General features: G+C 45.6%; 1 protein-coding gene across 1 annotated transcript in view; it reads left to right on the forward strand.

The window, feature by feature from the left end:
• The window catches only part of SPAG17 (sperm associated antigen 17), a 276008-nt gene that overhangs the window by 206082 nt on the left and 42139 nt on the right, over positions 1-27787 (forward strand). Inside the window, exons 25-36 of the mRNA XM_065399127.1 lie at positions 4465-4585; positions 5628-5642; positions 5950-6203; positions 12058-12211; positions 13011-13234; positions 13545-13689; positions 14817-14971; positions 15432-15617; positions 19969-20096; positions 21241-21371; positions 25718-25845; positions 26778-26960. Of these exons, the coding sequence (XP_065255199.1) occupies positions 4465-4585; positions 5628-5642; positions 5950-6203; positions 12058-12211; positions 13011-13234; positions 13545-13689; positions 14817-14971; positions 15432-15617; positions 19969-20096; positions 21241-21371; positions 25718-25845; positions 26778-26960 (1824 nt within the window). The remainder of the gene's footprint in view (positions 1-4464; positions 4586-5627; positions 5643-5949; positions 6204-12057; positions 12212-13010; positions 13235-13544; positions 13690-14816; positions 14972-15431; positions 15618-19968; positions 20097-21240; positions 21372-25717; positions 25846-26777; positions 26961-27787) is intronic.

Here is a 27787-nt window from a genome sequence, read left to right on the forward strand (position 1 = left end):
TGCCGGCTGCCGTCCTGTCTGCCGCTGGCCCCATGTCCCTCCCGGACCCTGGTGTCCTTCTAGATGAGGGTTCTGCCCCCTGGCAGTACCCCTTTAGTCTGGGTCTCCCCTCCCCAGGGAACCCCCACCCCCTATCCCTCCCTTGCCTCAGTGGCAACTGTCAGTCATCATCTAGCCCCCGCTCCCTGGGGCAGACTGCAGTCTGTACCACTCATCATTGGCAAGGGGGGTCGGACAAGCTGCCTCTGCCTAAGCCTTGGCTGCCCCTCTGCAGCCCTAGTACCCTTTTGTGGTCCCTCACCTCAGCCTGGGGCTCTGCTAGCCCTCTGCCTTCTTATAAGGGCCAGCTGAGCCCTGATTGGGGTGTGGCCACAGCTGAGGCCGCTTCCCCAATCAGCATGGGAGCTACTTACTCCAGCAACAGCCCTCTCCTGGACTGTTTTAAGCCCCTCTGGGCCAGAGCGGGTGACCACCCCGCTACACTGACCCAGAGGGGAGCCCAGAGAGGGAAGTCCCAACAGAAGGTGAGGGGGTCAGGAGGGTCTGCCCAGCTTTTGTAGGGAGGCTTTTCCCCAAGAGGAGGGTGAAAAATCTGCATCTAAAATGCCAGACCCCTCTTCTGTGAATCAGGTTTTAAGAGGGAAGACTGGGGGTCAGATCTCCTGGAGGGGAGAGTCTACCCAGCTGACCTATTGGGAACAGAGAGTGGGGTAACCCAGGGAATCTTACCAATCCAAAGCATTCCATTAAAGAATGTTATTCTAGCTACCCTTGTAAAAGATAACACTGTCTCTTCAAGACCGCGGGGAGAAAAACTTTGCATTTGGGAAGCTTCACAAAGGGGTGGGGTCCAACCCAAAGAAATTCCAGAGGGAGGGGCTGAGGGCAGGCATGGTTGCAGTGCACCCTTTCCCTGCCAAATTGAAAGCCTTCTCCAAAGAGGCAGGAGACTCGGTATCAGAGCACTTACCATGATACACAAAGTAATTGGGAAATGCAATAGACACTAAACAAGCTAAATTGTGTGAACAAAGCCTGTCTACCGTAAATTTGCTGTTAATCTTGTGTCTTTTGCTACTTCATCTATGGGTCAAGACAAAGGAGTTAATACTAATGGTAAACCCTTTAAAGATGTGTGACATACCTGATTTATGGAAAAAACATTTGTATGTGCTAGGGATGGTGACAAGACAGTCCCACAAGCATGTTGCTTTTCAGCTTATACCTGTAAACAGGCTGGAAGCTTGGCACAGCAGCAAAAGCATAACAGGCCTACGCTGCTGTGTGGCAGGGGAAACTGGCACACCGCCTCATGGCATTGGTGGCTAAATGCCAAGACTCCTACACTTTAACCGATTTTGCTATCTGCATACTGTTAGCAATACTGCACCCCAACATGTTTTCAGGCACCCTGAGACCAGGAACCCAGAACTTTGCTAGGACACCTATGAATGACATCATAGGGTTTAAAGGTACTGGGAGGGTGTGTGACCGGAGACAAACAGGGATTTTACATGTACTGCCTCTGCCATGGACAGTGTCCAAGACTCTGGCAGTAAGTTCAGGAGGAGGGTGTGACGTTGTACTCCACATGATTTTATGAAAATATTAATGGTGGTTTAGAATCTTGATGGCTCCCATCAGCTAGGACAATTGACTGTAAATGGCTCTGTTTATTTGCAAGCCTTCCTGTGAGACCCCAAGCCTTCACTCTTCCTGGCCTGACTCACAGGAAGGCTTGCAAGTAAACAGAGCCATTTACAGTCAATTGTCCTAGTTGATAGGCACCATCAAGATTCTAAACCACCATTAGTGGCCCACACTTTGCATAACTACAATAAGACCTCAGAGTTATATTTTATATTCCTATTTTCAGATACAAGAATGATACATTCATACAAATAGGATGAACACACTCAGTAGATTATAAGCTTTGTAATGATACCTTACAAGAGACCTTTTGCATGAAGCATATTCCAGTTACATTATATTCACACTCATTAGCATATTTTCATAAAATCATATGGAGTGCCACATCACACCCTCCTCCTGAACTTACTGCCAGAGACTTGGACATTGTCCATGGCGGAGGCAGTATACCTAAAATTCCTCTTTGGATTCTCCTCTAGGGCAGACACTCCTGTGTCCCCCAAAAGGGAAGGTGACCCTGATCCAGCTGTGGCAGACCCTTCACTGGCCAGCAAAATCCGCCCCCCTTCACTCAGGTTGGGCTTGCTTCCAGCTACAGAGTCCTTGGGGTCTGTTCCTACCGCTGCAGTCACCAGAACCCCAACTTCCACCTCCAGGATACATGTTTCTGTGCACCTCTTCCACTTCATTACAGCCAGTTCATGCTTCTGGGTCTCAATTTGTGCTTGTCTCTGGGCCTCAGTTGCTTTGTCTTTTAAGTCCAGGGTTTGCTGGTGGGCAGCCTTTTCCCAGGCAAATTGCACATCAATTTCCATTTGTCTTTCCCTCGATGAGCTCGGATACCACAGAGAACCCCCTCCTGCCAGAACAGGTGCCCCTCCACTCCTGTCTTGCTGAGTTAGACACTCCAGTCAGCTTCAGCAGAGACCCAGAGGTTGAGCCACACCCCTCTGCAGTTCACTGAAACTGAGATTCACTCAGCTCAGGGGCTTCTTAGTTAACAGAGACTTTTCCAGCGCCCAGTGTTCAGCCTTTCTGGGCAATTTGCAACTTGAGCAATTCTAGCTTCTTCTGATCTTCACTCTTATTTATTTTGCTTACTTTTCTGTCCCTATTTCCCTTATCCGAAATAAGCAAATAGAAAATAATAAACTGGTAACCACTTTGTCTGTTCTCCAGCCAGCACACTTAAAACTCACTTAAAATCACTACCAGCATTTCAAAGCAATCAGCTGTGCACAGATCCTGTCGACTATGCCACTGTGATGGGTTGGGTCACAGAGACCCCCATGGGACTGCCATCTGATGTGCTGAGACTACCTCTGAGCCCGTTTTCCCTGGCAGCTTGGGACTTCAGAACCCTGCCTTGTTGAGCCAGACACGCCAGTCTGCTCCAACACAGACCCGGGGTCTGAACCACGCACCCCAAAGCTGCAAACTTAACTGAAAACAGTTTAAGAAGTGCTCCTGTCTCTAGCACCCAGACACCCAGCTCCCCCAATGGGATCCAAACCCCAAATAAATCCATTTCACTCCATATAAAGCTTATACAGGGTAAACTCAAATTGTTCGCCCTCTATAACAATGATAGAGAGATTTGCACAGCTGTTTGCTCCCCCAGGTATTAATTACTTGCTCTGGGTTAATTAATAAGCAAAAAGTGATTTTATTAAATATAAAAAGTAGGATTTAATTGGTTCAAAGTAATAACAGACAGAACAAAGTAAGTTACCAAGCAAAATAAAACAAAACCACACAAGTTTAAGCCTAATACATTTAAGAAACTGAATACAGGTAAATGTCACCCTTAGAGATGTTCCAATAACCTTCTTTCACAGACTAGACTCCTTTCTAGTCTGAGCCCAATCCTTTCCCCAGTACAGTCCTTGTTCCAGCTCAGGTGGTAGCTAGGGGACTTCTCTCGACTGCAGCCCCTTTTGTTCTGTTCCACCCCCTTTTATATCTTTGGCACAAGGCGGGAATCTTTTGTCTCTCTGGGTCCCCACCCCTCCTTCTAACTGGAAAAGCACCAGGTTTAAGATGGATTCCAGTACCAGGTGACATGGTCACATGTCCTGTGAGACCCCAAGCCTTCATTCTTCCTGGCCTGACTCACAGGAAGGCTTGCAAGCAAACAGAGCCATTTACAGTCAATTGTCCTAGTTGATGGGAGCCATCAAGATTCTAAACCACCATTAATGGCCCACACTTTGCATAACTACAATAGGACTTCAGAGTTATATTTTATATTCCTAGTTTCAGATACAAGAATGATACATTTATACAAATAGGATGACCACACTGAGTAGATTATAAGCTTTGTAATGATACCTTACAAGAGACCTTTTGCATGAAGCATATTCCAGTTACATTATATTCACACTCATTAGCATATTTTCATAAAATCATATGGAGTGCAATGTCACACCTCCTCCCCCAATGCCCACCCCGCCCGTCATTCGCTCCTCTCCACCTCCCCCAAGCGCTTCCTGCCAGCCACTCATGGCTCCGCTGGCCACCCTGGGACCCGCCGAACAGCTGATCCTCAGCCAGCCCCAGGGCCGCAGAACCACTGTGGCGGGTAGGTGTTGAGCACCCCCTATTTTTTTTCCGTGGCTGCTTGAGCCCCGGAGCCTCCATGGAGTCGGCACCTATGGTGGGACTGATTACGGATTAAATTATAACTCAACATTAATAAGGTAGGTAGCAGAATCAGACCTTTAGATACTAGCTCTACCAGAGAATGTAACAAAACTAAACTTTATAAAATGCTTTTTGAAATGTGTAATAAAACTAATCTGTTCTGTTCTCTAGGTAGAAATAGAACCACCAACACCTGAAACACAAGCGGTGCCAGATGTCCCTGTTTTCCAGACTTTGAATGCCTCCTGCCCCAATGGGCTGGTATTGACTTTCCATGGTCAAAATTCTATAGGTTAGTTTTGTGAATCACTATGGAGACAGGATTATTCTACATACAGTTAAAATCACAAAAGATTTTTTTTTTTTGGATGCAGAGATGGATTTAAACATAGTTACAGGAAAGTTCTGACATCTAATATTGAAAACAATTCCCTAAACATTGTTATAGAAAACAACTGAATGAATTTCTTTCTGTGTAGCTGAGCAAGGCTCAGGGCAGTTCATGACCCACTTTCTGTGTCTGGCCTATTAGGCTACTGCAGTGATTCAACTTGCCACTGTTTTTGGACATTTGCACAACTGTTCAACTGCACATGGTAGACTGCAGTGACACTTGGGTTGCTAGTAATCCTAAGATTGAGATTTGGAGCAGTTTCATCTTCATTATGACTTGTAGTGTATATAAATGGCTAAAAGATGGATATTGGTGGTTCATAGAGCCTCAGCACAAAGGCTTATCATTATGGGAGAGAGTTTGATACCTCTGAGCCTGAGCCTGCCTAAACCTTATGAGTCATCCCTGAGCAAGAGAGTATGACAAGTCACCAGAGGCAATTGCCTGCAGGTCTTGTGATAGGCCTCACACCATTCTACCAGGGTTCAGCCAATCCACAGGCAAGAATCAACTGAGGTCATCCCAAGGTAGGGTTTTAGGCTTCTAAGAAAAGCAGTCTGCTCAATGTCACTATCTGGCCGGCGCATTCCCATTCCCAGTAGTTTCAACAGACTGCCATTGCTCCTGCTCCAGTCAGCCCTTGTGCCTGCTCCAGCTGGCCCTTGCTTCTGTTCCTGCACTACCTGTGCCTGTTTCCACACTATCTAGCCCCTGCTCCAGCCTGTATCTGCTACTGCCTGAGCCGGCCTGCCCAGCAACTCTAACAAAGCGGGAGAACCTAGATTACTGGTCACATAACCCTGAATTACTAGAATAATCATCTTTTACCTTCAGGCCTCCATCCCACTCCCATGTCAAAATATTTGTCTGTTCAAGGTATGTGAGGTCAGATTAGTTTAGCATTATATACAGTGCAGAGGGTAGAGAGACTCAATATTAGATGTCAAAACAAATAGTGTACAGTACAGGAGTTTCAATTGGCAGTATTAATCTCCTATAGGTGTACAGCCTGTCTACACAATTGTCCACTACACTCGGTATACAATGAGCTCTACTGTCTGTGTCTAAGATTGACCCAAAGAATTTATTTGCAGAGACTGTCTACTTTTATGTTTGTAAAGCATCAACCAATGTGATGGCACTCACTAAATAATAATTTCACCAATATTGATGCTAAGATACAACAATGATGGGCTCCTTAGAATTGCTTAGATGACAATGGCTACTGTGGTACTGTTGATTAATATAGACTTTAATTTCAGATTTGGAAGCTGAAGCTAAGGCAGATGAAGCCAACAAAAGTGAAACCAAGGCAGATGAGGCCAAGGCAGATGAGGCCAAGGCAGAAAAAGCCAAGCAACCTACTCTGGAAATCCTAGTTAGGCAGAGTTATCCCCTAAGGATGAAGCATTCCCATCTGTACAAAGCAGTGAAGAAACCAGTAGAACAGGAAGTGTCTAGAGTCATTACCAGCCAAGGAACTGTCGTAAAGTACATGATTGATGGATCCACCCAGGTATAGTAAAGAGTTTGATTAGAAATGGGTTCAACTTGGTTTCCTGGGCAGGCCAGGTAGTCCTGGCCTACAGTTTCTGCCTGTAGGCAGTCTGCACTATTGGGAAAAGATATGTTTTTACACGATTCTTGGAAAGACCACAGCCAGAAGAATAGTCCTTTTGGAATGACAATACAGAGTTGGCCAGCCTGTGTTGTTTGAGGCTAGATGTCTGTGATGGGGTGTATAAATCCCGCACTGACACAGACGGGGCTTGGGAGGCTGTGTGTGCTAAGGTAGCCCTGTCCCGCCAGCCCTGCCAATCATGCTTGGTAAGGTTGAGGGCTTTGAAGGGAGGAAGCTGCAGTACGCAAGGCGGGAAACCCTGAGAAGGGGGTGACTAGAGGGGCTCCTGAAATAGCAGGAGGAACCCTCATGCCAGAACTGCCCCCAGCTCTGCAAGGAGTCCGGCAAACCCCAGGGCAAGCCTGATAGGGAGCAACTGACTCAGCTAGCCAGCCATAAGGACTCCAACAAAACTGCTACTCAGGCACCCCTGAGGGAAGGCTTTTTTGCCTTTTTCTTGACTCCTCAAGGGGCTTGGATTGTGTTGACCTGAACTTTTGCTTTTCCCTTACCCAGAAGGAAAGTGAGCAGGCCCACAAGGGTGGAGCCACTACCAGAACTAAGAGGTTGTGGCCTATAGTAGGCCATCCCAGTGGTGGAAACTGGGTATGGTGAGGGGCCCAGCCCAGCTAGGGAGGTGCCCCACAGAGACACTTTTTACAATGTCATTTCAAGACTACTGCTTTTGATATTTTTGTAATAGTAATAGTACAGTGCTTCTTTCCTGTCCAGATGCCATGTTGGATTTTCCAGTGGCTTGAGGGCTAGCCTAGGTGGTGGGAACCTGGGTTGAATTCTCTAGTCCACCACAGACTTCCTGTGTGACCTTGGCCAAGTCACTTAGTCTTCCTGTACCTCCATTTCCCATCTGTAAAATGAGGATAATAGTATTTCCCTACCTCACAGGAGCATTGTGAGGATAATGCATTAAAGATGGTGAGGTGTTCAGATACTTCAGTAATGGGAGCCATATAAATTCAATATATTCTGCCTATCTATAATCTCTTCTTTGAGTGGTTGCAGAGGCGTATTCCACTTGGGTGTGTTGGCACCTAGCACACCAAGAGCCAGAGGGTTTTTTTCCTGCAGCAGTATCTGTTGGGGCAGTGCTCATGCCGTACACCTCCTTGTGACCCTCTGTGATGTTCCCCTCTGGTGTTATCCGGACCGGTGATCTGCTAGGTCACTCCTTGACTCTGGGAGCCAGCCTGCACTGCTGTGAGAGCCCCCACTCCTGGGCTGTTCACGCACAGCCTCTGGCATGTAAGCTGCTCCTTGGATTGTGCAACCGAATGACACTAGCCAATATCTCCAGTCCCAGACATAACCCTAGGAACCTCTGTCTTGCAGTGTCCAGTTATGCCCGCTGGACGCTGCAAGCTTATATGAGTTTGTCAATTTAACTAACAAATTGATATGTACCAGGCTTGTTATCCCAGGGGGAGTCTATGACACTCTTCAAACCAAAGGCACTGCTTCAGGTAGAATAAACAAACAGATTTATTAACTACAAAGGTAGATTTTAGGTGATTATAAGTCAAAACATAACAAGTCAGATTTGGTCAAATGAAATAAAAGCAAAACACCTAAGCTGATCTTAACACTTCCAGTGCCCTTATAAACTTCAATGCTTCTCACCACAGGCTGGCTGGTTGCTCTTCAGCCAAGCTCTCCCCTTTGATCAGCGCTTCAGTCACTTGGTGTGGTGTGTGTAGATGTAGGTGGAAGAGAGAGGAAGAGCATGGCAAACGTCTCTCCCTTTTGTCATGTTCTTTCTTCCCTTTTGGCTTTGCCCCCTCCCCTTCAGAGTCAGGTGAACATTACATCATTGCAGTCCCAAACTGACCAAAGGAAGGGGGGTGACTCACTCGAGAGTCCAACAAATCCTTTTGTTGCTGCCTAGGCCAGTGTCCTTTGTTCCTGTGAGGCTGAGCTGGGTTTGTCCCATACATGCCCTGATGAGGTGTGAATTGCCTCTCTGCTCTTGGAGAGTTTTTGCCTGGGTTTATTTTAAGCCATGAGGATATATTTTCAGCCTCATAACTACACACATGAAATTACAACCTATAACCTTACTGTAACATTGCTGTAACAACAATTACTGTAACATCACTATAACAATCAGTGCATCATGAGCATTCCAAAGACACCCAACATGACAAACTTTGCATTGGACACCACACAATCATTTTATAAAGATGAACATGGGGGTGTAGGAAGGGTGTTCCCACGAGGTACAGAACGCCACACCCTCCTGAGACTATATAAGGCTGGCAGCACCCCAGCCCTCCTCATTTCCTTCTTACCATCTGCAACCTGAGTCTGAGTTCCCCATGCAGGTTTTCTCCTCAGTTTTTCTACTGCATCAGCAGTTTGTATCTGAGACCTTCATATTGTACATAGTTAGTACGTTTAGTTTAGTGTAGTGTAGTTTGTTCTGCTCAGCACTGTAGGCTATGCAGTATTCCCTGGGCTTCAAAAATTGCCTGTCATGTGTGGTTTCTATCTCTCATAGTGACACTCACACACTCTGCTTATTGTGCCTTGGCGAAGGCCATACTAAAGAAAAGTATGCAGATCACGATAGACGTTCGCCTGAAGCAACATCACAGGCAATGAGGCCTGTCTCGGCACCTGGACCTTTTTTAGATTGCTTGATCAACGGTCCTCAGATGTCCTCTGCCTCTGCACTAGTTCTGGACAGACCCCAGAACTCTGATCTCCCTTTGATAAAGGAAAGGGATCATTCACCATCTCCACATGTCCCTCATCAGAGGACTCATAAAACAGACTGGCGCTATCCAAGACTGAAGAGGGAGTCATCCTCCTCTTCATTGAGAACAGGGCCTCAGCCTCAGCAAAACTCAGGTACCCAGGATAGAGCCAGGGCATCAACCCATGTCTCCCCGGTACCAAGGTGGGAGGATCCCAGTACTGTACTGTCAACTCTGGAACCATCTGTGGGACAGCCATTGAATTCAGCACCTATGGACATGACTGCTGCTCCATTGCTGTCGGTGCTGTTGACCTTACAAGTTTACATGGCAGCATCAGACTTACTTTGTCTGTCTATCCAGGCATCCCCATTAACTCAGAACGTCGGGGCAGGGCCAGTGCCTCAGGCTAGTTCAAACCTTTTGTCCTCTTCTGCTTCAGGACAAAGATTGCCCTCAGCTCCGGTACCAATGAAGGAAGCAGGCACCATCCATGGTATCTCTGCTGACTGGACTGGTACTGATGCACTCTCTGCCCTCAGCACTGTCTACATCATCAAGTTTGGCATCAGCATTCTCAGTATCGGTGGGTTTCTCAGGGTGGGGACCAAATAGTTCCTCGGCACCAGTAGCACACCCATCCTCAGTACCAGTCCCTGCTGCAAAACCCTCTCAAGGTGCCTTTGCAGTGCCAGCCATGGTTCTGCTTATGGTACTGACATTAACCTTACCCACTGGGCAGTGGACAAGACAGGTTATCCTGTGGCCCCATCACGATAGTACATCTGATGCCCACTGATTATTCAAACAGCACATCACACTCCAGGTTGGAGTCCTTCAGCTCTTCTCTAATCCTGCCTTGACTAAAGAGATCAAGATACCCATGTGGGGTAAACATTGCTACTGAGAGCAGAGTCATTCTCGTAGTAAAGACAAATCATCCTGGCCCACTGTGTACTGGCCTCCTATGCCATACCCTATGTCTCAGTGGCCCCGTAGGGATCTCTGGGTGCTTTTCATTCCCACAGATGCAGATCTCCACACAGGTGAGGTATAAACCCCTTACCTGGAGGAGGCCCAAACCTCAGAGTAGCCTATGACACAAGCACAGGATAACATCCATCCACCTGAGCCACCTCCTTTGGAGGACCCTTTGCCAGAGGAACAGCTTATGCCCCAGGAAACACCTGTGGCTCCACTGATCCCGTCCTCATCCTCTCTGGATGATGCAGTGGCCCTGAGTTCCGCTTCTCCTGTCCCAGATGATTTCATATCCTACCAGGAATTGCTCAGGAGAATGGCTGCAGCTCTTATACTCAAGCTGAACTAGTACAGGAAAATAGTCACAAATTGGTGGACATCCTCTAGGCAACAAACCCAGGAAGGGTTACCTTCATAATTAATGATGCCTTCTTGCAGCCAGCCAAAGCTTTGTGGCCCACTGTAGTGCAGTGGTTTTCAAACTTTTTTCCTGGGGACCCAGTTGAAGAAAATTGTTGATGTCCATGACCCAACGGAGCTGGGGATGAGGGGTTTGGGGTGTGGGAGGGGCTCAGGGCTGGGGCAGAGGGTTGGGGTGTGGGGGTGAGGGCTGTGGGGTGGGGCTGGGAATGAGGGGTTCAGGGTGTGGGAGGGGGCTCTGGGCTGGGGCAGGGGGTTGGGGTGTGGGAGGGGGTCAGGGCTCTGGGATGGGGGTGCAGGCTCTGGGGTGGGGCTGGGGATGAGGGGTTTGGAGTTCAGGAAGGGGTTCCAGGTTTGGGGAGGCTCAGGGCTGGGGCAGAGGACTGAGGCTCAGGGTTGGGGCACGGACTTACCTCCCATGGCTCCCGGTCAGCAGCACAGCTGGGGTGCACCGCGGACCGCGATGCGCCCTGGAAGCAGCCAGCAACAGGTCTGGCTCCTAGGCGGAGGCGCGCAACTCTCGCCCACAGGCACCACCCCTCACCCCTCCAGTTCCCATTGGCCAGTTGCCTGAGGCCCTGCTCCCTGCTACACCTCTTCTCCCCATGGCCCTGATCCCGTCGCTTGCAGGATCTTCACCAGTACAGCCGAGGCTGCCTTGTCTACCACCTGTAGGCTGCACAGGGCCACGTGTAGCAGCTTGGCCCCGGAGGCAGCGTCTGCAGCACTGCCTCCTTCCTTCTGCTTAGGGTTGCCATCTTTTCTACAGTTCAAAAAAAATGGACATCAGGGCTTGTTAAACGGCACCCAGACACACAAGCTGAAACCCAGATTGTCTGGGTGAAAACCAGATGGGTGGAAACCCTACCCTTCTCCGTCTCAAGCAGCAACTTGCAGGGCTTGCTACCTGAAGTCTTTCCTTTCTCCCAGAAAGGGATCCAAGACCTCCTGTTTCTGGGCAGGCCTCTGTCTGCCCTGTGACTCTCTCCTCTGGCTTGACTGCCTTCATGAAGCCCCTCTTATCTATACTCCAGAGGCCTGATATAGTGACATGACCCACCTGTCACATGACAATCTTCATTCTCTCCACCTGGGGAGGCAAGTAAAGTGGACTGGGCCCATCTCCTTGTAAAGAGGCTCGCCACCCTGTGACATGTACCGAGAGTGGAGGATATGTGGACAACCTGTCAAGAAAAACCACATTTACTGTGAATATGTAACTTTCTTCCTCTATGAGCCACTATCATGGCAAAAGCTAGATACTCCAGTACTGGAAATGACCCATCCCTGAACAAAGACCAATACAGTGAGACAAATGAGCTAGCTGGTCTGTAAAAAGTGGCATACAAAAAACTCAGGAAATATCAACAATTTAAATAGAATGGTAATTATTTTTTATGTTTATAATATCACCATGTAATTAAATAGAATCACTGTTTATTAGAAGCTTGTGCTGTTACAATTATTGATCCCACCTTTTTCTGATTAGTGATCTTTATCTCCTGCACTCACTCTGAGGGCTTCTTTTCTTCTCCACTATCTACTACTTTCATTTGAACATTTTCTCTGCTTTATGTTCTTTTTGTTATTTGAAATTATTTTAACATAAAGAAACTGCTTTGTTTTTCCCCTAGGTTCTTTTTCCTGATGGCACGGTGATCAAGAGTCCCGATTCTGTTCTAATACCATCACCTGCAGTTAGTACACGATCATCCATTGTTGAGAATAGCCTACAGACCCAACCATTGCCAAAACCGGAGCCTTCTACTGAGATCAGCACTAAAAAAGGTAGCATTTTCAGTGTTAATCTACAAGTGCTTCAGCTGGAATTATGGCATTTTAGCAAGGTCATACTCAGCAGAAAAAGTTTTTCTGCAGCCTGAAAGTTCTGCCAGTGTTGAGAATATGCCATTTTACCTGCACTTTAGTGTTGTGATACTTCTCAAGTTTGTCACCTTTATAGGCATTAACGTCTCCTCTTTCTCTCCAGCCCTTTCTTTTTCTTTTAATGTGGAAGAAAACACAAATGAAAATATATATATATGAGTTCACCAATAGCAGAGTGATCCAATACAAAGTATATTAAAGTAAATCCTCAGACCTTTGGTAATACCAAATCCCCAAGACCTTATTCACCTTTTACTCTGTCCTTATTGAGGGACACTCCTGTTGAAGTCAACGGGTGTTTGGCTAAGTAAGGGCTGAGTAACAACTGAGTAAGGGCCTCAGAGTACAGCTCAAAATAATTACCCATAATCATAACATTAACTTGTACTTTCCTGGGGCCTTAGCTCATGAATAGAAATTGGTGACTGAGCTCATCATCAGTAAAAACCTGTAGAAAATCAACTTTGATTTCATCCTGCAGAGAGAGAGAGAGAAGGCAAGTGAGACCACATTTCAGGATTTCTTGATCTCAGTTGGGCCTCCAGCCACACTTTACACATTACAGCAAGCTGTGGTTTTTATTTTGCAATGTCCTGTTTTGATATTCCAGGAAAGTTTATAGTTTACTGACATCTTTTGAAGCTCTGTGCTACATATTACACGGACGTAGACCAATAGGTGTTTGTTTCTGTTCTTACAGGAAAGGGTGGCCACAAAGGTAGCACAGCACCAGCAGCCAAGTATGAGTTGTCTGAATCTGCTGTTCAGGAACCCCTGCCTACTCTGCTACAACCCGTAGACAACCAGTTAGGCATCTGGATAACAACCACCCCATCAGGCATCCAAGTGGGCACTAAGGGAGCAAACAGAATAGACCTGAAGCCACTGTTAACTTATCAGGCAACTGACCCAGTTAATGGAATGGTACTGCTATTCTAATATCATAGTTCTATCCTACTGAGTTTAAAGATCTGGCTGATAGCATTTGTTACAGAATTTGTTCATTGGATATGTTTCCTTAGATCTCTAATATTATACAGTACTCTTAAAGATACACGGGTATTAGATTAGGAAAAAACCTCTGAACTTTCAAACCACTGAGCAATGTAAAATTGTGTTGTTTAGCTTTGTCAAATGTGCAGTATCTTATCTTATCTATCTAATGTATTATTGATACTGCTTTTACGGTGTTATTTGAGAGCCAGTGGAAACCAGTATTCTTTTACCCTTCCAGGTTATGATAATGCGAGAAGACAAGGTGCTAATGGTTCAGAAAATGGATGATACCAAGATAGTGGATCATGCTGATGGTACTAGAATCACCACGTTTTATCAAGATTATGAGGAACCTTTTGTATCTGAGGATAATGAAGAAATAGGTAAAATCAAAAAGGGAGCAATTCCCACTCCTGTATCTTGTAAAACTGTAATATTTCAACATAAACAATAGATTTTCCAACCAAAGTTTTATATGTATAGCCTACACAACAAATCTGATCTCAGTTGGTCTAGGATGGGCTTCTTTGGAGAACTTTCTTTCTTCAGGAGTTGTTATAATAGACTTCATTGTGGCAAAAGAGCGGTAACAAGCAGGTCTTTAATCCATCCATCCATCCATCCATGTACTTATTTGACCCTCATCACTGTGGTAGTAGCCACATACTTCTCATTACTTTAAAAAAAAATCCCTCTTTCTTTCCTGTCACCAACAAGCAGACAGAGGGTGTTTGATTTTTAAATTACTGAATCTGTGAGAATGTCGGTACTATTGTGAGAAAGCCTGGGTGCAAAGAGGTGCGTTTTACTTTTGTCTCTGAATGCAGTGAGGCTAATGGTCATTCATATTCCTTCTGGCACTATGTCCCTTTGGTCCAGTTGCTATGCAGGTTCTGTCTCTCAGGGTCAGGTGCCAACCCCTATTGGTTGACAATGACATTGTTCTAGTGGAATGTAGTGGGAGGTTCTGGTCATGAAGGGAGAGATGGTTACTCAGGTAGACAGGACTATGTAGGACTTTGAACTGGATTATGTATTCAAAGGGGAACCAGTCCAGAGAATAGCATATGAGGATGATGTGTTCTCTGTGACCTGTGTTGCTGAACAGGTGGGCTGATGCATTTCCTCACAGCATGGGGCTTCCTTCCCAGATATAAAGAATTTCAATACTACAACCTACATGTTACAAATGCATGGATTATTGTGGCTAGGTCTACTACACATAATCTTCTGACAAGCCGTATATGGTAGTGAGGATTTTCTGCTATTGTGGCTACTTGGATGTCCAAATACAGTGCAGAGTCTAAGAGAATCCCAAGCCTACAGATTGCTTTGAGAATATAAGAGCAGGTGCCTTCAATGAAAGGAATTTTTATGGAGAAGAGTTCATCAAGGTGCCCTGTGCAAGAGCTGAAGGACCAGCCCTATTAGAGATAAAGAAACTGAGACATAGATTTTCCCACAGTTCATGTCCTCCTGTTTGGTGTGGCTAACCTGTGTTCATTACTAGGTGAATCCTCACAAACCATCAGAAGGAAAGTAAAATGCATACGCGTGGAGAATCCTGACTTTGCTACGGTTATAACAAACTGTGAAGACAGCACCTGTTGTACCATCTTTGGAGATGGGACATCTATTATAGCAAAGCCACAGGGAACGTATCAGGTGAGCATTAGTCTAAGATTATAACAGTGTAATGTATGTGTTTATGTGATCTGAACTTCTCATCCCTGCCTTTGTCTCCTCTTACCCTAGCTATCATAACTCCATTTTCTATGGCCTTTCCACATCCTATCCAGATTCCAACTGTGCAGAATGTGGCCACTCCACCTATACTCAAACTCCATAACTTTGTGGATTCCCCTTTACTTCAGAAGCCAGTTCAAAATTGCTCTCACATTAAAAATATTAATGTTTAAAATCTTGCACAGACTAACATCAGCCTACGTCATGGGCTTTGTCTTTCTCTGTTTCCCCCTCCACTCCCTCCAAACAGGATAATTAAATATTAAAGGTCTGGATTTGATTTTTCTTCCTGAATTCATCAGTTGCTCATTTTCATATTGCTTCTAAACTCAGGAGTCAACCATTGGCAGCTGAACCTTCTCTCCTCTTGTTATGGCAGGTGTTACCCTCCAGTACCGGCTGCCTTTTCATTGATGACGATTGTTCAGCAGTTTATTCCCATGAGATTTTCAATAAAACTCAGCTTCTCTGCGAGCGTGAGGAGAAACGAGCAGGGAGATACGTTATGAAACACACCTCCAATGTTATCTGTGAGGTGCTGGATCCTGAAGGAAACCTTTTCAAGGTAAAATACAAAGTAGGAAGTGAGAGCTTGTATTTTGTGTTAAGTAGTTTTACCCACTTTGTAAATGGAGAGCTTTGTAGCCCTGTAGTATTAATATTGTGGGTGGGCAGCTTAGCCAACCAAATGTCACAGCAGCCGGGCACTGGATATGGTACCTCAGAATAGAGTGGACTTCAGTCTGGAAGTGACTTTTGGAGCTCCCTCACCTTTAGAGGTAAGTAAGAAGTGTCACACAAAATGAGACCCTTGGTATGCAGCTGCATCACATCTGTAGATTAATTAATTGATTAATGTGACTTGTTGTACTATTCTAAGCAAAGGAAGTAGCTATAAGAGTTGGGATTTGAGGAGAGGAAAGGATACTGAGCATTTTCTTACAAAACCCCACCAAAATATTTAAACCTAAACTACTCAATAAAGCAAAACTAGATGTAAAAGGTGTGATTCAATCTCTAGAGTCACACTGTTTTGTGTTGTGATCCTTTCTGATCTTAAAAGCTAGATGGGTTTGAGCTAGGTTAGTACTTGGATGTGAGTCCATGAAGCAGCATCTAGGGGGTAGGAAGTCACGCTGGTTACTAATCAGGAGGTGTTCTTTTCTGACTCAGTATTGTGCTCCCAGTGTGGTGCTAAGTGGTGGTGTGTTTCCACATGTAATCTCTTTCTTGTCATAACTTCTTTATACAGTAACTCCTCACTTAACGTTGTAGTTATGTTCCTGAAAAATGCAACTTTAAGCGAAACAATGTTTAAGCGAATCCAATTTCCCCATAAGAATTAATGTAAATGAGGGGGTTAGGTTCCAGGGAAATTTTTTTCACCAGACAAAAGCTATTATATATATATAAACACAAACACACACAGTATAAGTTTTAAACAAACAATTTAATACTAGTACACAGTGATGATGATTGTGAAGCTTGGTTGAGGTGGAGGAGTCAGAGGGTGGGATATTTCCCTTACTGCTAAATAATGAACTAGCAATTGGCTGAGCCCTCAGGGGTTAACTCTCTCACTCTGCAAGGCAGCAGGAATGGAGGGAAATATGCGCATTTCCCTTAAGTACACTGCCTTATTAATTAGATCAGCTTGCTCAGAGGGCAGCTGCTGCAAACTCCCTCCGTCCTGAGCCCTGCTCTATGGAAGATGGGGTAAGCGGGGTGCAGGAGCAGGGGGGAGGGGGACACCCTGACATTAGCCCCCCTCTTCCTTCCCTCACCCCCCCCGGCACAGCAAGCAGGAGTCTTGGGGAGCAGCTCCAAGGCAGAGGGCAGGAGCAGCACATGGCAGTCGGGGGAGGGATAGAGCTGAACTGCAGGCAGCTGCTGCACAGGGAACTTAGGGGAGCGGGGAGCTGATAGGGGGAGCTGATAGGGGGCTGCCAGTCCACCTTGGTTACAAGCCCCCACCAGCTAGCTGCAAGGGGCTGCTCTTCCTGCAAGCAGTAGACAAAGCAGGCGGCTGCCAAACGACGTTAGAAGGGAGCATTGCACAACTTTAAACGAGCATGTTCCCTAATTGATCAGCAACGTAACAACGAAACAACGTTAACCGGGACGACTTTAAGTGAGGAGTTCCTGTAGTTAGGTTTACAACCAGCTTTCATTTTCCTAGGTTCCTTTGCTAGCTTAATTCAGCCTTGTGAAGGGGAACACTCACTGCCAGTGCCGCCTAGGACTCAGGCGGGGATGTGGCAGGTTGTCTTCCTCCCAGGTGTTCCACTTTCTTACTACCGCTCTGCCCGTGGTGGTCTGTCCGCTCCATGACACAGCCCTCCAGCCAGGTCACACTTTCAAGTACATATAAAGAGTCTGATAATGGGGAAGTTTTCAGAACTCAGCAAGGGATTCAGGGCTTTCCCCTGGGGTCAGGGTCTTGTGGTCCAGACCGTCATACTTTCAGGGTCTCCCTACATCTATGTTCCCTGCCTAGGGTTGTCCCTCTTTAGGGGTTGGTAGGGGAGCTCAGGCCCACCCTCACCACTGGGCTGTGATCCAGGGCTCAATGGTAGGCAGCTAAGTCCTGCACCTTGGGAGACTATATGGCTTACTCTCTGGATCACTTCCTGCCAGTCCCCTCTCTTTCCCCAGGGTAAAGTAAATAACTTAAACACAAAGATACAGTCTCAACCTTCATAGAGTCACTGGTCCCTTCTTTGTAGACTTGGTCAGGTCTCTGTAGTCCGCCTCAGACAGCAAGAACTCCTGTGATGCTTCTTCCCAGAAGCTCAGAATGCAGGTCAATTCACCTCCACTATCTGCCTCCCACTGAGCTACTCTGCTCCCCTTTTTAAGCTCCTCCTCCAGCCTGTGCAGGTTTTGCAGGTGCTGTGGGGTGGGGCTGCCTGGCTCAAGAGTAGTGCTTTAACCCCTTCCTTTCCAGTGCAAGGTTTGTACTCCATCACAATCACCCATGGGTGTATGCATTATGGTACAGTCTTTAATTACATGATCACATACTGTTTTTTTAACAGGCTCATTCAATGCACAAGCTGGACAGTGCTCATTAAATGAGCAGCTATGCAATAATTTATTTTATTTTCATAGTTCAATGTGTGGCCCCAGCACTTATTTACTGCATGTATGTTTTAATTATTTAATAATTTAATTAGAAATCCTAATCATTATTATCATGGGGTTATCAGGAACTACATTTTGGAAAGTAGATGTCTACATTATGCTCACTATATATTTTCATGAAAATGCAAATAATACTCCTGGGGGAATTCTGTGCGACTGTGCATGCGCAGAATTTATGTCCCCTGCAGATTTCTTTGCTTCCCTGCAGAAAAATGACTTTCTGAGGGGAAGCAAAGGGAAGTCACAAGAGTGGTCATGCAACTCTCCCCAGCAGTATGTTTCGGGTGCCAGGACAGCCAGCATAGAGGTAAATCATTGTGGGGCAGGGGATGGGACTGGGGAAGACCTGAATGATGGCTCCTACCCTGCGCTGGGCTCAGCTGCTAGTCCCAGCTGGGCTTGGGAGGATGAGACTTCCTCTGCCCCTGCATGGCATCAGGGACCAGGTCAGACCCACCCCCAGATTTCTCCCCCAACTGCAGGAAGCTCTGCAATCTACACACACACACACACACACACACACACACACACACACACACGCGCGTCCTGCACCCATCACTCCGCAGCTGCAGGGGGAGGGATCCCTGTACAGAGAGCTGCTCCCCCGTCCGCCCAACCTGCATGCATCCAGACCCCCTCACACCCAGACCCTCCCCGCCCAGGCACTCAGAAGTCCCCCAATGAGACCCATTCCCCCTGCACCTGGTCCACCTCGATGAGCCACCCACACCTGGATCCTCACCCCACTGAGCCCCACTCCCTTAGCATCTGGACCCCCCACAGAGCCACACACATCCAGATCCTCTCTGCCGAGCTCTATCCCCCACATATGCAGACCTCTCCACTGAGCCCCAACCACCTTCACCTGGACCCCCCTGCAGAGTCCCATTACTGTAGCACCAAGAACCCTCCACCAAACCCCTGTGCATCCAGATCCTTCCCATACCTGGATCCCCCAGATTGCCCCACACAGAACCCTCTCAACCCACACCTGGATCCCCCCACGCCAAGCCCCTCCACACTTGGATCCTGCCTTACTGAGCCTGCCTGCCCACACTTGGTGCACCTAGCATGGAGGGGCAGAGCCCTGGGGTGTTTCTGGGACAGGCCCAGTCCTTGTGCTGTGCCAAGGTTGGATACAGCCTCACCACTGAGTCTGTGTTCCAGGGGGGAGCTGCACAGTGATCTCCAATCTCTGTGCAGCCAGTGGCCTGTGCTCCCCAATGCCATGCTGGAGCCTCCACATTTATTTGACAAAGGACATTTGAAGAATTGTAAAATATTGTGCGCATCATTTTTATTTTTTTGGCGCATCATTTTTATTTTTTGGTGCAGAAGGCCCTCAGGAGTAAAATAAATAATATCATGAGTGTATCAGTACTTGTGTAAGTATGCAGTTAGCTGGTTTGACCCGCAAATGTATTCTTTGTATGCAGGTACCCATTTGTATGTGCAATTGCATATTGTAAAGATGGAACTTAAACACTTTTCTTTGAAAATTTGGCCACAAATGTCTACTTTAAAATCCCTGAGTATTATTTATGCATTGGCACTTAGGATTAGGATTCTTGACATGGCATACTTAGCCAAAAACATTTATTTTGTTTAACTCTGCCACTCCTACTCCTATTATCCTGGACATTTAGCTGCCCAGCACAAAACAATGACTTGCTGGAACTGTAATTGTGCTAGCTCGCATCTGGACTTAGTAGCAAATTCCTGTTTTTAAAAGATTTCATAGCCCAAATGATTTTCTGTGTTTCCTATCATAGGTCATGGCTGATGGCAGCACATCTGTGTTCATTCCCAGCATTGATTCTGATGGTGAGGAAGATGGATACTTAGTACCAATACCAAAAGAAGTTCATACTCCTGTCACATATGGTGAACATGCCCCCAGGTAAACTGAACATACCGCACAGGGGATTGGTTCTTGGCCCTATGCTATTTAACATCTTTATCCCTGATCTGGAAGAAAAATAAAATCATCACTGATAAAGTTTGCAGATGACACAAAAATTGGGCGAGTGGTAAATAATTAAGAGGACAGGTCACTGATTCAGAACGATCTAGATAGTTTGGTAAACTGGGCACAAGCAAACAATGTGTGTTTTAATACAGCTATATGTAAATGAATACATCTAGGAACAAAAGAATGTAGGCCGTATTTACAGGATGGGGGACTCTATCGTGGGAAGCAGTGACTCTGAAAAAGATTTGGGAGTGATGATAACCAGCTGAAGATGAGATCCCAGTGTGATGCTGTGGCCAAAGAGCTAATGCGATCCTGTGATCCATAAATAGGGGAATCTCGAGTAGGAGTAGAGAGGTTATTTTACCTCTGTATTTGACACTGGTGCGACCCCTGCTGGGCTATGTATCCAGTTCTAGTGTCTTCAATTCAAGAAGGATGTTGATAAATTGGAGAGGGTTCAGAGAAGACCTATGAGAATGATTAAAGGATTAGATAACATGCCTTATAGTGATAGACTGAAGGAGCTCAATCTATTAAAAAAGGGAAGGTTAAGGGATGATTTAATTACAGTCTGTAAGTCTGTACATGGGGAACAAATATTTAATAATGGGCTCTTCAGTCTAGCAGAGAAAAGTATACCCAAAGGCTAGAAGTTGATGCTAAACAAATTCTAAAGCTAGGAAATAAGGATTACATTTTTAATGGTGAGTTATTAATCAACAGAAAAATTTACCAAAGGTCATAGTGGATTCTCCATCGCTGACAATTGTTAAATCAAAATTGAATGTTGTTCTAAATCATATGGTCTAGGAATTATCTTGGGGACATTTTATGGACTGTACTGCACTGGAGGTCAGACTAGATGATCATAATGGTCCCTTTTGGCCTTAGACTCTATGAATCTGTAGGCTCACCTTTTCCTTATTCAGTTATCTTTGTTTAGTTATTTGATGCCACCATCTTGAACTTCCACTTTCTCATTATGCCATCACAATGTTCTTTTCTAGAAAAAGGTGTGTGATTCTAATGTAATCTGGAACTAATCAGATTTGTACGGGTGATTGTTTAGGTTCTTCATTGTCTATGCTGATGGTTCAGGGACTGAACTCCTTCGGAACAGTGACATAGAAGAATACCTTGCTTTGGCATATGGTGATCCAGCTACTGCAGTCTTGCAGGAGCCAGTACAAGAATGTCCAGGTAGGGATATTTCATTTCCTTTTTGCCAACCCAGTTTAGAAATAATTAAAATAGTTGGAGCAGGACAAACAAAACTTTTATTTAGGTAGGAAAAATGAAAGTGCTGTTCTCCACTGTGCTCATACTCCAAATTTGCCACCCCGCCAGTCCCACAGTGGTGACTGCATCCTATTTCTGCCCAGTGGTAGCAGTGTACATGGGCTTCTACTCCACAGGACGTGAAAGTGGCAGGGAGTGTGGAAGAAAGAACTTATAGAAAGACTGTGGTATGTAGTCAATCAACTAAATGACTGATTGATTAAGGGGGAAGTTAACACACATTTGGTACACTTTTATCCTTTTATATACATGAAAATGGAAACAACTACTAAATACATCGATACTGTGAATTTATTGTGGGGTGGGGGAAATCACCAAATGTCTCTTGTTAGTTTAACCATCCAACTGTATCTATGTGTGAAGTAAAATGATCACTACGAATGGTGGCTCTTTGCTATTTGGAAAGCCCCCTCTATGCATTTGGTGTTAAGGACATTGAAAGATATAACTTAGACAGGGATTATTAATAGCATATGGGGCTTTCTACCTGTAGGTCCATGGTAGTAACTGAAAGTGGTTACTCTCTGAAGGCTTGGAGTGGCTTGTGTGAAATGAATTACCAGGATTCAGTGCCAGTCATAGAATCATAGAATCATAGAATATCAGGGTTGGAAGGGACCTCAGGAGATCATCTAGTCCAACCCCCTGCTCAAAGCAGGACCAATTCCCAACTAAATCATCCCAGCCAGGGCTTTGTGAGGCCGGGCCTTAAAAACCTCCAAGGAAGGAGACTCCACCACCTCCCTAGGTAACGCATTCCAGTGCTTCACCACCCTCCTAGTGAAATAGTGTTTCCTAATATCCAACCTAGACCTCCCCCACTGCAACTTGAGACCATTGCTCCTTGTTCTGTCATCTGCCACCATTGAGAACAGCCGAGTTCCATCCTCTTTGGAACCCCCCTTCAGGTAGTTGTAGGCTGCTATCAAATCCCCCCTCATTCTTCTCTTCTGGAGACTAAACAATCCCAGTTCCCTCAGCCTCTCCTCATAAGTCATGCACTCCAGACCCCTAATCATTTTTGTTGCCCTCCGCTGGACTCTTTCCAATTTTTCCACGTCCTTCTTGTAGTGTGGGGCCCAAAACTGGACACAGTACTCCAGATGAGGCCTCACCAATGTCGAATAAAGGGGAACGATCACATCCCTCGATCTGCTGGCAATGCCCCTACTTATACAGCCCAAAATGCCGTTAGCCTTCTTGGCAACAAGAGCACACTGTTGACTCATATCCAGCTTCTCGTCCACTGTGACCCCTAGGTCCTTTTCTGCAGAACTGCTACCTAGCCATTCGGTCCCTAGTCTGTAGCTGTGCATGGGATTCTTCCGTCCTAAGTGCAGGACTCTGCACTTGTCCTTGTTGAACCTCATCAGGTTTCTTTTGGCCCAATCCTCTAATTTGTCTAGGTCCCTCTATATCCAATCCCTACCCTCTAGTGTATCTACCACGCCTCCTAGTTTAGTGTCATCGGCAAACTTGCTGAGAGTGCAGTCCACTCCATCCTCCAGATCATTAATAAAGATATTAAACAAAACCGGCCCCAGGACCAACCCTTGGGGCACTCTGCTTGAAACTGGCTGCCAACTAGACATGGAGCCATTGATCACTACCCGTTGAGCCCGACGATCTAGCCAGCTTTCTATCCACCTTACAGTCCATTCATCCAGCCCATACTTCTTTAACTTGGCAGCAGTCCTAGTGAACGAGCTATGGGAAACGTCTGAAGGGGACAGACCTTCACTAAAGAAATAAATTGTAAACAAGCCGTATAGAGAAACATATATGGTATCCCCTTAATGTGGAGAATACGATGACAAAATGGCTGCTTTAAGTAGTACAGGGGTAGGCAACCTTTCAGAAGTGGTGTGCCGAGTCTTCATTTATTCACTTTAATTTAAGGTTTCGCGTGCCAGTAATACATTTTAACGTTTTTTTGAAGGGCTCTCTCTATAAGTCTATATTATATAACTAAACTATTGTTGTATGTAAAGTAAACAAGGTTTTCAAAATGTTTAAGAAGCTTCATTTAAAATTAAATTAAAATGCTAATCTTACACCGCCAGACTGCTCAGCCCACTTCCAGCCTGGGGTTCTGTTCACCTAGGCCGGCAGCAGGCTGAGCGGGGCCTGCGGCTGGGACCCCGGCTGGCAAGGGGCCGGCAGCCGGGACCCCAGACCTGGGGGGGGGTTCAGGGGTCAGGGCAGAGGGCAGTGGGGATGTGGGGGGGTTCAGGGCAGAAGGCTGGGTGTGTGGGGGGGTTCAGGGGTCAGGGCAGGTGGCTGGGGTGTGTGGGGGGTGTAGGGCAGAAGGCTGGGTGTGGGGGGGGTTCAGGGGTCAGAGCAGAGGGCTGGGGTGTGTGTGGGGTGTAGGGCAGAAGGCTGGGTGTGGGGGGGTTCAGGAGTCAGGGCAGAGGGCTGGGGGGTGTGGGAGGTGCAGGGCAGAAGGCTGGGTGTGTGGGGGGGTTCAGGGCAGAGGGCTGGGGTGTGTGTGGAGGTGCTGGGCAGAAGGCTGGGTGTGTGGGGGGGGTTCAGGGCAGAGGGCTGGGGTGCTCGGCTCGTGGGGGTGCTCCCAGCCCCCTGCCCTGAGTGGCTCAGGGCAGGGGGCTGGAAGGGATATGCCCTGTTCCACCCCCTTCCCCAAGGCCCCGTCCCTACCTCTTCTCTGCCTCCTCTACGGAGCAGGGAGCACGCTGCCACTCGGCTCTGCTCTGCTCCCCATCCCGCTCGCAAGGGCCATCAGCTGATCGGCGCAGGGAGAGGGAGGGGAAGAAGGAGGGGCAGGAAAGCACCACGCTGGGGGAAGAAGCGGGGGAGGGGGGAAGCTTGGCTGCTGCAGGACCAAGCTTCTGCCTCCTGCCCCCGCAGGGGAGAGCGGTGGGCGGGGGGGCTGAGTGGGACTGGGGGCCCTCCTCCCCTCCTCCTCCTCCTCTCACGGGGCAGGCAGCAGCGTGCCACTCAAAATCAGCTTGCGTGCCGTGTTTGGCACGCGTGCTGTAGGTTGCCATCCCCTGAAGTAGTACCATAAGGGTACAGTTCTCCCAATGGCTGATCTAGGGAGGAATTGAGAACAACCATCCCACTATTCACCCTGTCAGGTTTTACACAATTTGAAGTGTTGCTTCCACTAAAAATAAATGGCTTCCCAGCAGATAAATTGAATAACATCAGTAAAACTGCCACTGGCACTGGAAAGAGGAAGAGGGAAAGAGAAGGGAACACATCAAAAGAACCAGGAGGGCAGAAGTGGGAAGTTCAGGAGGGGAGACAGGATATGTTCCATGAAACTGCCAGACGAGGAAGCAGGCCTGCTAATCACCCTCAGCATTCTGTCTGAGAGTGGCAAACCATTGGGCTTCCCCCTAAAAAGATGGCTATAGTTAAGTATGTGGTGGCCTCTATAGGTTCAGATAAGAATCCAGATTTTAGGATGCTTCTTCAGACTTCAAACTTTTAGGGTCTTCCCACCACTAACTTGGCTATTTTTGCTATATTGACAGTGGAGCATTTCTGCTTTTATATGCTTATGGAACAGTGTATCATTGTGACAGAACAACTCACAGTGATGTAAATTTCTTATGTAGCGTATGAGGCAGAATATAGGGTTATATATATATATATGAGACCATGGATTTTTTGGTCTCATAGGAGAGGAAAACTTTAAGAAAGATCTGAAAACTGCATCACTCTTGAAGACTTGATAATTAAGACACCTGTAGGTTTTTTGTTTTTTTTAAAGAAAAGCTAGAGTTCATCAGAGAGTAATAATTACAAGTAATTAATTACCTGTGGTCTGAAAGTGAAATGTAAAATAGGATAAAATGCAGCTCACAACAATGCTTACATTGAATATGGAAGTGTAGCCTAAGTAAGAGTTCCATATGCAGCTCAAGATGGTGCAATGCTGTAGTTTTTTCATGGTCTGCAGCTCCTTACTCAAGATGAGGTCATGCACTCCATAATATGCAAATTAGATGTATCCCTCAGACTCCTGGCAAGTTGCAAATGCAATCTGTGGTTTGGCAAAGTTGGGTGATCCTAATCCAATACTTACCTATCTTGCAGCCACATTGTGATCCAGTATTGTCTCCAACCATCAGTATTACATTCTTTCATTCATTTTCACAGCCCAGTAATAATATGCTTTACATTTATATATGTTCTTTCATCTGAAGATTTCAAAACCCTTCATCAAATTCTCCATCCAATTTGGATGCAAAATTACTTTTATTGAAATGTTTTTGACCCAGGTGTTCTAAGTATTACTGTTCTCCGTCCATTGACTGAAACTTCTCCCTGGGTAATGAAGAGAGAATCATCCAATATTGTTCCTCCTAGCCTCCAGTCCAGGAACTGGGATACATTTCCTCCATTTGAGGTATAAATCTTTCAAAACTCTTTTTTCTCCCTGTTTTGCTATTAGGCATTGATGTTACTCTATTATTAACTATTATATTTATTATTTGTACATAGCACTTGTAGATTGGATTCATAGATTATAAAGCCATAAGAAACCATTGTGATCATGTGGTCTAACCTCTGCATAACACAGGACATCACTCTATCAATTTCTATTTGAGAATTTCCAAGCACTTTATGTACTTAAATTAATTAAACCTCACAACATCTGTGTGAGGTAGGTAAATATTATTATTCCCAATTTATAGATGGAAATCTGAAGCACAAAGATGTTAGTTGAGTTGACTAGTCACACATTGAGTCTAGCCCAGAGCCAGAAACAGAACTCTAATCTCATCAGTCCCATGTTTTAGCCACAAAACCATGCTGTCTCTTTAAGACAATCCAGAGGGCATCCTCATCAGAAAATATTGATTAGATTAGGTTCAATTAGATTAGGATGTGTTAATGTAATAAGCATGCGACATGCAGGAATTCACTGTCCACTAACTTCACTGGTTACATTCTTAATTAGATTAGGGTAAATCAGATTTGGATCCAAACTTTGCACCTACTCCCACCTTTGTAAAGTAAAACTCTGAAATCCAAACACCACTGACCTTGAGGGATCCAAACTTCATGGCTTGGGACACGTTTCTACATTTCAGCATAACAACTTGAGAGGATGCCCTGTGAACTTGGTCATAACTATAGATCCTGGGCTAAGAAACACCCTAGCCTGAAATTCAGTCTCTGAGTTTATCTAGCCCAAGTTGCAATTCTTGCTTTGTGAGCAGGATGCATTTTCATGTAAGTATCTCTACAACCTTGCTTTCTGACTTGTTGAGAACCTTCCATGTCAGTATAATAAATAATCTCATGCTCTGTTTGCTCGTTGTTGATTGTTTTCAGAGGAAGATTCCAGGTCCACCATTTGGCACACATATTTGGAAAGGTCTGTGCATAGGATCCAAAGAGCTGACTGGCTCTCCAGCACCTGTACTAAAATGCCCTAATGTGCTACAAATCCGTCAGCTGATCCAGTATGAGCCAATCAGTGATGAGCTGAGACAGAAGCTGCAGCTGTCCCTCAAGGTAATGCAGTCATAGTAACTTCATTCTCTCAGTAAACAGACATTTGCTAACAAATCAAGTAGCGTATATTTCTCACATACCCCTGAGACAAGAGCTGTCAGTTACTTGGAATCCAATAATCCTTGTACAAATATATAAATTTACATAAATATTTAATATATGTATATAAATATTTTAATATACGTTAAATTTATATAAATATAAAATACATCAATATTATATATATGTTACATAAAATATATAAACCCCAGATAGGGTAGGATGCTGACCTTGACTAGTTTATTTCACAATAAAACTAAAGTGCCTTGTTTTCACTATTTCTTTTCCTCGGTATAGCTCACTCACATTAGTTATTCCAATTGTAAAACACATATTTTTTTTTAGCAGTGAAGACAAGGCTGTGTCAGGGCTGAGCAACATTGACACAAGGTGTGTTGTGGGAGAAGTTTTTCTGCCAGTGCCTGTGCTGTACTTTTTCTGGGGATAAACAGTCTGTATGGCTGTCATTCAGACAACGCTTTCTACTAGGAAAAAATCACTTAAAGGAAACCACATAAAATTCATTTAAAAACAATCTTCCCTCTATTATTAATAACATGTATTGCCATTGACACAATGCTGAAAATCAAATAATTGTTTAGACTATTTCATAACTTTTCACATTTCACTCAGCTTCAGCAGCAGAACTAGACTGGCCTGTTTCACTTTCATTTATACTCACTTTCTAGGTGCACAAATTGTTGTCATTTTTATTCACAGTATCAAAGAGGAATGTGTGAATGCCAAAACAAACATTTCTAATTGGAATATTTTAAAATTCTATTCAT

The sequence above is a fragment of the Emys orbicularis genome, chromosome 1, assembly GCF_028017835.1.
Source record: "Emys orbicularis isolate rEmyOrb1 chromosome 1, rEmyOrb1.hap1, whole genome shotgun sequence".
Classification (NCBI taxonomy): domain Eukaryota; kingdom Metazoa; phylum Chordata; order Testudines; family Emydidae; genus Emys; species Emys orbicularis.